The sequence below is a fragment of the Micromys minutus genome (assembly GCF_963924665.1).
Source record: "Micromys minutus genome assembly, chromosome: 2".
In the NCBI taxonomy this organism is placed as follows: Eukaryota; Metazoa; Chordata; class Mammalia; order Rodentia; family Muridae; genus Micromys; species Micromys minutus.
In genome coordinates, this window is record NC_137971.1 from 20,855,980 (window position 1) to 20,868,070 (window position 12,091).

The window sequence follows — 12,091 nt, forward strand, 5'->3', positions numbered from 1 at the left end:
TGACCTTTGAGGGAATGGGGCAGGGTAGAGGGAAACATGATTTTGATTTGCTGAGGAACAAGAAATTAAGACCTGGGCACTATCAGAAACAATGGAAACAGGTGAACCCAGGAGGTAGGAGGTTGGGGAAATCATCCAGAATGTACCAGAGACCTGGTAAGTGAGAGACTATCATGATTCAAAGGTGAAGACCCTAAATTAAATGCCTACAGTGGGGATGGAGAACATGTATAGCCCACCTCCAGCAGAAAGACAGAACATCAAGTGAGGGACTCAGTTGTCATTCTACAGACAAAACTTGACTCATAACTGTTCTTGCCTGAAGAAACTGAAGAAATGGAAATGGAGAAGAGCCTGAAGAAAAGAGGGTCCATTGATAGGCCCAAATGAGGATCCAGCACAAGGGGAGGCCCCAAGGCCTAACAACACTACTGAAGCTATGGAGCACTCATGAAGAGAGACCTATTTTCACTGCCCACTGAAAAACACAAAGAGCAGCTGAAATAAACAGATACAGATATTTGCCCCAAAGCAATGAACAGAAGCTGCTGAACTCTGTGGTTTGACTACAGAAAATCTGGAAGAAGCTGAGGAGTGGGATAACATTGTAGAAGGACCAGCAGTCTCAGTTTAACCTGGACCCCTGAGATCTCTCAGACACCGGATAACTAACCAGGCACCATACACCAGCTGATGTGAGGACCCCAACACATATACAGCAGAGAACTACCAGGTCTGGGTTCAGAGAAGATTCACCTAACACTCAAGAGACTAGATGCTTCAGGGAGTTTAATGAACTGGTAGGGTGATTGAGAAGTGGGGACATCCTAATGATGACAGGGATCGGAGCAAAGAGGTTTCATGGAATATGGAAAGTTGGAGTGTGGACTGGGGGGGATAAAACTTGGAGAATAAATTATAAAATAAATTAAAAATCAAAAGAAAGGATATGTATCCACAAGGATATATATGTAGGCCCCAGTATTTCTCCCAGGGAATCCAGACACTGACCAGCATTTGATTGTTTTTCCTACAGCCAGAGTCCATTTATATGTCCTGCTGTTCATTACAGTCAGTAGCACAGAATATGAAGAACTTGGTCTGATTCAACAATATTCAGGACACTGATACCATCTTTCCAGCATCTAACATGATCACTTTGGTCCACCACCTTTTCCCTTACCTGTGACATGTGGGTTTTTCAGGAGGAGCAGGAGAGCATATTTCAGTGTTGTGCTCGTTGTCTCTGTCCCTGCACTGAGTAGATCAAGGATGGTGATTGCCAGATTTTCAAATGAAACTTCTGATTGTTCAATATAGTTTGCCTATAAATAATTTGATGCAGAAATCTAATTAATTATTTACCAACACACCTTATGAAAATGAATCTACAGTTTTACATGTCTATATTTGTACAAGTTGTACAGTTAAATATTTGATATTGAAATTATAAAATTTAAGGAGAAAATACATAGTTTCAATTTCAAATATCTGTTATAACTGTATAGAAATTCACTGAGTTGAATAGACTTTGGGTATAGTATTCACAATGACATAATTATTATTTTACACGGTTACTTTTAAAAAACGTTGTACAACTTTTTAAAGTTTTATGGTGTTTGTAACAAAGATCCTAGTATGTAGAAGAAAAATAAACATATTACTCCAGAGAATATAGTCAAAATTCTTATATTTTTCCCCTCTATTAGAAAGCTTTCATCTTGGGAACTTGATAAACATAAGTTGGCAATGTAATGAGACAGGATTGAAGCAAAACAGTCGCAAATATCTGTGGATTTCTCATTACATGTTCAAAATTTTGCCAGTTGTAATGAAGACACATAGAATAATAAATGAAGCTCTGACTTGTAAAACTGATACAATTGGGCAAATTTGGCATAAGATATAATTTTGAAGAAACAGATTGAGAAACAATTTCAATAGAAAAATAATAGGTCAGATTTGAATGAAAGAGCATTAAAATAAGCAAAGAACTTCTATTAGTTTGAATTCTCCAAAGGGAGAATTTCTGGGTTATATATAATTTTCAATTTAACCCTGAATACTTACTAGCATGACTTTTCCTTTGGTTTTTTTATCTGCATTTAAGTATATGTGTACTTGTTGTTTTATGGCAAAACAATCACCTAAACAAAACATTTGATTCATTATCTATTTTTTTCTTATCAAATTAAAATGAAGAAAAATGGGTTCTATGTCTGATCTTTGGATACGCAAATTCATCCATAAAATTACTTATTGTTTTAGTATAGAGAAGAGCAGCGTAAGGTACAAGACTCTAACTCCCTGGGGCTTCTCTGCTAAACTAAGTCATATCTGCAATAAGATTCTTTGCTATAAAGTTAAATACATCCATTCTTTCTTAGTAAATTAATAACTAGATTTTCTCTTATTTTTAGAAAGTAATATATTATTGTGTGTCCACAGCACATTTGTTAAAGATCCCATCTTGTTTAGTTCTAGGTTGATGATCTCAACTACTGTGAGAACCACAGTAAGAAAAACACATGAATCTGGAGGTGTGTTTTCCATATGCTGATGTTCTTTGAATAGGTGCTCAGTAGTGAAGTACATTTGTCCTGTAATAGACATAAAGATAGAGGGGAACTCTGACAGTGTTCTCCACAATTCTGGTAACAACTCATATTTCCATCAATAGTATATTAGTATCTATCCCATTACATTATTGCAAGTAGGTTTTTTTTCTTTGAAAAACTGCCAGAAAGACTTTGGTAGCATTAAATCTCACTGTAATATCATCTGTGCTTCCCTGGTAAACCATTTACACATAATTGTGTTGAATTTAAACTTTCAATCATAAAACCCAAAAATTAGGTGAGAAATTATATGAAAGAATAACAAAAATATATGTAAGCTGAACAATATTAAGTACTTTAAGAGTTACGAACTATGGTCAAATAGGAATGACATCCAAATTCAATGCTAACTTAAAACAAAAATCAGCCATAATGATATAACACATTATTAGAACAGATGAAACAAGATCAAATAATCTTTCTATTTGACACAGAAAACCAGTTGCATATTGTTAATACAGAATTTATGTCATACATACTTAGAATATGTAGATAGAAGGGAATGTGTTTGATATGAGAAAGAGCATCTTTAAAAAGTGAAAATCAACAGTATACTCTGTTGCAGAAGACCCATAACTTAATCTACATTTAGTATGAAAATAAAATCTAAGAACATATGCTTTCAATTTGTTTGCATAATGCTAGAAATTTTAATCTGAACAATTAAATTAAAAAAACAAATTAGGACAATCCAATAAGGAAGGATACAATTTACTGAAATTCATCAAAAATACTTTATGAAATATGTAGAAAAGCACATGCAATCTAGAAAGAAAAAAACAACAACCTAATGTAAGTAGTTATTTCAGAAGAAACATTAGACAAAAGTCAATCTAAATATAACATTTTTCAGCAGAAAATAATCTAAAAAGAAACAGGGTATTTGCTGATGCATTTGTTGGGAGAAGCCTCACATAGTTTTTGCAGCAGTTTTTGTTTTCTCCTTAGCTTCATTTGGGGCTATTTATCTTTAAAACAATGACTAAACATCTGGAAAGATGTGGGTGGAATCAGACAAAAGAATGAGTTACTAGAAAAAAGCACAGTAGGAAATAGACAGGATAGGGAACAAAGAAGGAAATTGAGGGAGATCTCCGAAAATGGAAAAATCTCCCATACTCATGGATTGGAAGGATCAACATTTTAAAAATGGCCATTCTTCCAAAAGCAATCGACAGATTCAATGCAAGCCCCATCAATACTCCAACCCAGTTCTTCATTGAGTTGGAAAGATCAACGTGCAATTTCATCTGGAATAACAAAAGACCTAGAATAGCAAAATCCATCCTCAACAACAAGAAAATTTCTGAGGGAATCACCATCCATGACCTCGAGCTATATTATAAGGCAATTGTGCTAAAAGCCACATGGTACTGGTACAGAAATAGGCACTTGGATCAATGGAATAGAATAGAAGATTCAGAAATGAGACCTCACGTATGTGCTTACCTGATTTTTGACAAAGGAGCTGTAAACATTCAATGGAAAAAGGACACCCTGTTCAAAGAATGGTGTTGGTCAAACTGGTACTCAGCATGCAGAAGAATGAAAATAGACCCTTTCTTATCTCCTTGTACAAAGCTCAAGTGTAAGTGCATCAAAGATCTCCACATTAAACCAGATACACTGAAACTATTAGATGAGAATGTAGGGAAAACCTTAGAACACATAGGCACAGGAGAAAATTGTTTGAATAATACACCAATGGATCAAGCTATAAGGTCAAAGATTAACAAATGGGACTTAATGAGATTGCAAAGTTTCTGTAAGGCTAAGGACATTGTCAAGAAAACAAAATGGCAGCCAGCAGAATGGGAAAAGATCTTTACCAACTCCACATGAGATAGATGCTTAATAACCAAAGTATACAAAGAACCCAAAAAGCTAGACACCTGAGAATTAAACAACCCTATTAAAAATGGGGTACAGAGCTAAACAAAACATTCTCAATTGAGGAATATCGAATGGCTGAGAAACATCTATGAAGTGCTTGACATCTTTAGCCATCAGAGAAATGCAAATCAAAACAACCCTGAGATTCTACCTCACACCAGTCAGACTGGCCAAGATCCAAAACACAGATGACAACAGATTCTGGCAAGGATGTGGCGAAAGAGAAACACTTCTCCACTGTTGATGGGGTTGTAACCTGTTACAACCACTCTGGAAATCAGACTGGAGATTCCTCAGAAAATTGGATATAGTACTACCTGAAGATCAGGCTTTTCGTTCAGAACAGGGTGCGGCCCATCCACCACATGGATCAGCAGCATTTAAAGCTTTAAAGACTGGTGAATGGGATACCGGGGCAGCCAGGGAGCAGAGGGATCTCTTGCGGAGTGTGCACTGTAAGCGCACCCTCAGCCCTGCCTGATCCAGGGACCAGGAACAGAACTTTGGAACTTCTGTTTAAACCCGGCAGCAACTTCAGTGCGCAGAACAGGGCGCGACCCATCTGCCACCTAGACCAGTGAAGAACAAAGGGCACAGACCAGATACAAGGGAAAGGTGTGAACATATCACTGAGAACAAAATGGCAAGAGTAAAGCGAAAGAGTATATCCCAAGGAAACCAAGACAACTTGGCAACTCCAGAACCTAGCTCTTCCACAACAGTAAACATAGGAATGACAAACACTCCAGAAAAAGAAGATGCAGACCTGAAACCGTACATCAAGATGCTGATAGAGATACTTAAACAAGAACGGGAGGAAAAGCAAAAAGATTCAGAAGCTTATTAAGAGGAAGCAAGAAAAACACTCAAAGAACTCAAAGAACTAGAGGAAAACAGAACCAAAGAGACAAAGGAATTGAAGAGTAGACAGCAAGAAATAATCAAAATTAGGGCAGAAATAGACCAAATAGAAACAAAAAGAACCACTGAAAAATTCAACAAAACCAAGAGTTGGTTCTTTGAGAAAATCAACAAGATTGATAAACCCTTAGCCACAGTAACTAGAGGGCAAAGAGAGAGTATACAAATTAACAAAATCAGAAAGGAAAGTGGAGACATAACAACTGAAACTGAGGAAATTGAAGAAATCAGCAGATCCTACTACAAATACTTATACTCCACAAAATTGGTAAATCTGGAGGAAATGGACGAACTCCTAGACAGATACAAGATCCCAAAGTTAAACCAGGACCAAGTAAACCATCTAAATAAATTTATAACACCTAAAGAAATAGAAGAAGACATCAAAAGGCTCCCAACCATAAACAGTCCAGGTGCAGACGGGTTCAGTGCAGAATTTTATTAGACATTTATTGCGGACATAACACCAATATGCTCCAAATTATTCTAGATGATAGAATCAGATGGAATACTACCTAACTCATTTTTTGAGGCTACAATAACCCTAGAACCAAAATCACGCAAAGACCCTACATTGAAAGAGAACTTCATTCCAATCTCTCTTATGAACATTTATGTAAAAATACTCAACAAAATACTTGCAAACTGAATCCAAGAACACATAAAAACGATCATTCATCATGACCAAGTAGGCTTAATCCCTGGGATGCAGGGGTGGCTTAATATAAGGAAATCCATCAATGTAATCCACAATATAAACAAACTCAAAGAACAAAACCACATGGTCATCTCACTAGATGCTGAGAAAGCATTTAACAAAATCCAACACACCTTCATGTTAAAAGTCCTGGAAAGAACTGGAATCCAAAGTTCATATTTAATCATAATAAAAGAAATATACAGCAAACCAACATCCAACATCAAACTTAATGGTGGGAAACTTGAAGCAATCCCACTAAAATCAGGGACTCAACAAGGCTGCCCACTCTCCCCCTACCTATTCAACATAGTACTGGAATTCCTGGCTGGAACAATTAGACAGCAAAAGGAGATCAAAAGGATACAAATAGGAAAGGAATAGATAAAAACATCACTCTTTGCCTATGACAAGATAGTGTACTTAAGTGACCACAAAAATTCAATCAGACAACTCCTACAGCTGATAAACAAGTTCAGCAAGGTGGCTGGATATAAAATTAACTCAAACAAATCAGTAGCCTCTTTATACTCAAAGGACAAACATGTGGAGAAAGAAATTAGGGAAAAGGTACTTTTCACAATCGTCACAAAAACTATGAAATACATTGGTGTGACTCTAACTAATCAAGGGAAGGACCTGTACGACAAGAACTTCAAAACTCTAAAGAAGCCAATTGAGGAGGATCTCAGAAAATGGAAAGATCTCCCTTGCTCATGGATTTGCAAATATGAACATTTTAAAAATGGCCAACCTACCAATAGCAAACTGCAGATTCAATGCAATCTCCATCAAAATTCCATCACAGTTCTTCATGGAATTCGAAAGATCAATGTGCAATTTCATATGGAACAACAAAAGACACAGAATAGTGAAATCCATTCTCAATAACAAGAAAACATCTGAGGGAATCACTATCCCTGACCTCAAGCTATATTACAAAGCAATTGTGCTGAAAATGCATGGTACTGGTACAGAAATTGGCATGTGGATCAATGGAATAGAATAGAAGATCCAGAAATGAGCCCTCATGTATATGGTCACCTGATGTTCGACAAAGGAGCTGTAAACATTCAATGGAAAAAAGACAGCCTATTCGACAAATGGTGCTGGTCCAACTGGCACTCAGCATGCAAAAGAATGAAAATAGACCCTTTCTTATCTCTTTGTACAAAGCTCAAGTGTAAGTGCATCAAAGATCTCCACATTAAACCAGATACACTGAAACTATTAGATGAGAAATTAGGTAAAGCTTTAGAACATATAGGTACAGGAGAAATTTTTCTGAACAAAACAACAATGGCTCAAGCTCTAAGGTCAAATATTAACAAATGGGACTTAATGAGATTGCAAAGTTTCAGTAAGGTGAAGGACATTGCCAGAAAAAAAAAACGGCAACCAACAGAATGGGAAAAGATCTTTCCCAACTCCACATCAGATAGAGGCCTAATATCCAAGGTAAACAAAGAACTCAAAAAGCTAGACACCAGAAAATCAAATAACCCTATTACAAAATGGGGTATAGAGCTAAGCAAAACGTTCTCAGTTTAGGAACACCAAATGGCCGAGAAACATCTGAGGAAGTGCTTGACATCCTTAGCCATCAGGGAAATGCAAATCAAAACAATTGTGAGATTCCACCTCACACCAGTCAGATTGGCCAAGATCCAAACCTCATATGACAGCAGATGCTGGCGAGGCTGGGGAGGAAGAGGAACACTTCACCACTATTGCTGGGGTTGCAAGTTATACAACCACTCTGGAAATCTGTCTGGCGATACCTCAGAAAATTGGATATAGTACTACCTGAAGACCCACCTATTCCACTTCTGGCCATATATCCCAGTGACACCTTAATACACAACAAAGATATATGCACCACAATGTTCATAGCAGCTCTATTTACAATAGCCAGAAGCTGGAAGGAACCCAGATGTCCTTCAGAAGATGAATGGATACAAAAATTGTGGTACATATACACAATGGAATACTACTCAGCCACCAGAAACAATGACTTAACCAAATTCTTAAGAAAATGGCTGCATCTAGAGAATATCATCCTGAGTGACATAACCCAGTCACAAAAGAACAGACATATTATTCAGTCACTGATAATGGGATGCTAATCCCAGAGGCTTGCACTCCCCCAGAAACAACTCACAGACTGTATGAAGTCCAAGAAATAAAGAAAACAAAACAAAACAAAAAAATATTTACAAAACAAGAAAACTTTAACTATTTCCATGTTACATTTTGTTTTACTTTAGCTCATTGTAGCTATTAAATTTTCAAGTCATACTATCAACCTTGAAAAAAATCAAGTACTGACTAAAAAATATATTCATATAGTTTTATGTAAAAATTATGTTAAAATCTAAAAAAAGTACTGACAAAAATGTATAATTTTAAGCAAAAAATATTTAAAATCTGTACATTTATCTTTGTTTTGTAAAATAAAGTTGTTTAAAAAAAGATCCATCTATTGCATTTCTGGGCATATACCCCATGTCACTCCAATATACCACAAAGATGCATGTACCACAATGTTCATAGTAGCTCTATTTATAATAGACAGAAGCTGGAAAGAACCCAGGTATCCTTTAGTAGATGAATAGATACAAAAATTGTGGTACATTTACACAATGGAGTAGTACTCAGCTATCATAAACAATAACTTAACTAAATTCTTAAGAAAATGGTTGTATCTAGAGAATATCATCCTGAGTGAGATAACCCAGTCACCAAAGAACAAACATAATTTGAAGTCACTGATAGTGGAATGCTAACCCAAGAGGCTCTGACTGCTCCAGAATCAACTCACAGATTGTGTGAAGTTCAAGAAAAAAAGAAAATAAAACAAACAAACAAACAAAAAACCAAACAAAACACATTATGCTCAATCCTTACACACCAAGAAAATGTTGACTAATTCCAGGTTAAATTCATTTTTACATGTACTTTCTGCTCATTGTAACTAGTAAGACCTTAATACAGAGTATCAAACCTGAAATAAAAAGAAAAAAATATCCAAGCACTGCAAAAAATATATTTGTATACATTTATGCAAAACTGTAAAATTTTTTTTGCTTTTATCTTTGTTTTTGAAAATAAATTAAAAAAAAAAAGACCAACAAATAGGTGTGTTCCCAGAGACTGGACCAGAGATAAGATATTTCCTACGGATAGTGAAAGAAGAAGAAACTATGTGAAAATGTTATCAAATCAAAGACATTGTAAACCATCAGGATGATCAGCAGTGATCCGCAGCATTTTAGGCCACTAAATCTCCAATAGCATTGCAAGTAGTTCTGAAACATGTGCCTGCTAATGGGAATCCTCGACAAGGTTATGAAAGAATATGATGACTTTTCTTATAACAGACAGAATTAAGGCATTTTAAAGAGGCAATGATGTCATATGGTGTGCACACACCCTATGTGAATCAAACTCTAAATAATTTGGCTGTTCAAGGTAGAATTATTCCTCAAGACTCTAGGGGATTGGTAACAGCAATACTAGATGCTGGCCCTGAATTTCAGTGGTTGTCATGGTTAAGAGGAAAACCTAGAATTTGGAATAACACAATAGATCAAGTGGATTTATTAATATAGTGAGGTATCAGGTTATAACTGATGGTCATTATGCTAATATACAATAACAAGTTAAGTGTGAAGGCAGAATCACAGAACTATGTCGTTTAGAAGGTATAAGAGCTTGGAACAAATTTGATAAACCAAAAAAAATTCCACTTTGTTTATAAATATTATACAAGGTTCAGGAGAAGGCCTCACAAATGTTTTTTATTTTTACAAAGATTAATCCCAGGAGTAAATAAAAGCATGTCTAACCTGAATGAAGACAGGTGTTGTTGAATAACTTAACATTCAATACTGAAAATTCAGAATGTAGGAAATGTATTATACCATGAAATTCATGGGCAGTGCCCAAGGACAGATAGGAAAAAGAATACAAATGATATGGCTTCTAAAATATACCATTCTGGACCCTGAGGTCTCTCAGACACTGGATCACCTAACAGGTTAATATGAGGACTAAACACATATACAGCAGAGGACTGCTCATTCTGAGTTCAGTCAGAGAACATGGGATGGGGTGGGGGTGAAGTGGTGCAGACATCCTCATGGATATGAGGGGAGGAAGTTAGAATGTGGAACAGTGAATGGGTGAAGTGGAAGGGAGGTAAAATCTGGAGTGTGAAAAAGAAATAAATACATAAAAGTGTGCAAATTCGCACAGGTGATGGGATTGTGTGGCTGTTACTGTTTCCATATTTCAATGATAATGTTCCAGTTGAAAGGTCAGAAGTTTGGAATTATAGTAAAACAAATATTCTTGCCAACAATAGTTAATCATCAGAGTCCAAAATTAAAGTTGCAAGTGAATGATACTGCATTAGAATATGTGGTGTATACAAAAACTAATGTAACTATAATTTTACAAAAGCCTTGGTGTGATGGTTTGCAAATGCTTGGCCCAGGGAGTGGCACTATTAGAAGGTGTGGCTTTGTTGGAGGAAGTGTGTCATTCTTTGGGTGGGCATTGAGACACTCCTCCTAGCTACCTGAGGATACTCAGTGTGTTCCTGGTTTCCTTTAAATGAAGATGTAAAACTCTCAGCTTCTCCTGTACCATGCCTGCCTGGATGCTTCCATGCTTTTGTTTTGATGATAATGGACTGCACCTCTGAACCTGTAAGCCAGCCTCAATCAAATATTGCTATTTATAAAACTTGCCTCGGTCATGGTGTTTGTTAACAGCATGAAAACCCTAACTAAAATACTTAGATTTAAAAATTGTCACTTCAGAAAATTTCTAGATAATGAAAACTGATCTCTCATAAAACAAACTTGTGATGCTTTACATGTGTGCAACCAGGTCAAATAGGAGGGTTAAGGCCTTATGTGCTTGACCTAGGCATAAATTTATTGGGACAGTGGTTGGGGACTCACATTAATATCCCCTCAATATGAAATATTTTCTTTAAAAATAAAGAGTGAAATGGAACATACTTCTTGGGAAATATAGAAAATAATACCATCCAGAGCAACTATAGACTTTGCAGTTTATCCAAAAAGAACACTGCAGGGACTGAGTTTTCAATTGTATAAGAGGAGGTCCAATAGGTTCCTATCCATAAAATGGTTGACTAGAAAATTTATGTGGGTAGAGCATTGGTCATTAACTAAGAATAACTGTACACACTTGAACAGCCTGTACAAGAGTTCAACATATAGCAGAACCAGCCTACTAACCTATGTAATTTCCTTATATTTGTCAAAAATTATTTTGAAACAGAGTCTGTTACCAGGTTTAAACAAATAGGTTCATTACTGCCTGAAGAACCTACCTTCTTTATTCCATAGGCAAGGCCTATGATAATAATTGATTTTAAATACTACTTTCTTACTATTTTCTTACAAGATCAAAATAATGAAAAATGCCTTTGTAGTGTTTACAAATAAATAAGGCTTGATCATTAAAAGAATATCAATAGAAAATTATTCTACAGGGAATGTTAAATAGTTCAACCTTATTTCATTACTTCATGCCACAAGCACTAGAAATATTTACTTGGCAATTTTATAAAGCTATTATTTACCAATGCAATGATACCATTTTGTTAGCTGATTCTGATGTAGATACTTTAGAGAAAATGGCACAAAAAAAGTTTACCTTGTTAGCGATTACAGATTGCCTCTGAAAAAAAAGAATCTATCTACTATCTATATCATGAAATAAGTCAGCAATAAAATTCAAAATCATAAATTCCAGATCAGAATATATCAGTTATAAACTCTTAATGACTTTGAAGTTTAATGAAAGATATTAATTGGTTATAGCACACTGTTGAAGTAACTACTCAAGAGTTAAGTAGTATGTTTTAAATATTATAAAGAGACTCAGACAGAGACAGACAAAGGCAGCTAAAAAAGGAAGGTTA

General features: G+C 35.7%; 1 protein-coding gene across 4 annotated transcripts in view; it reads right to left on the reverse strand.

The window, feature by feature from the left end:
- LOC308417120 (cytochrome P450 2C29) overlaps positions 1–12,091 on the reverse strand; it is a gene marked incomplete at both ends in the record, with an annotated part of 338,086 nt that overhangs the window by 292,183 nt on the left and 33,812 nt on the right. For 3 of the 4 annotated variants that reach the window (XM_080912242.1, XM_080912244.1, XM_080912236.1), the window contains one exon: positions 1,184–1,325. The exons of the other annotated variant lie outside the window; for it this stretch is intronic. In XM_080912242.1, the coding sequence (XP_080768368.1) occupies positions 1,184–1,325 (142 nt within the window). The remainder of the gene's footprint in view (positions 1–1,183; positions 1,326–12,091) is intronic. 4 annotated transcript variants of the gene reach the window in all.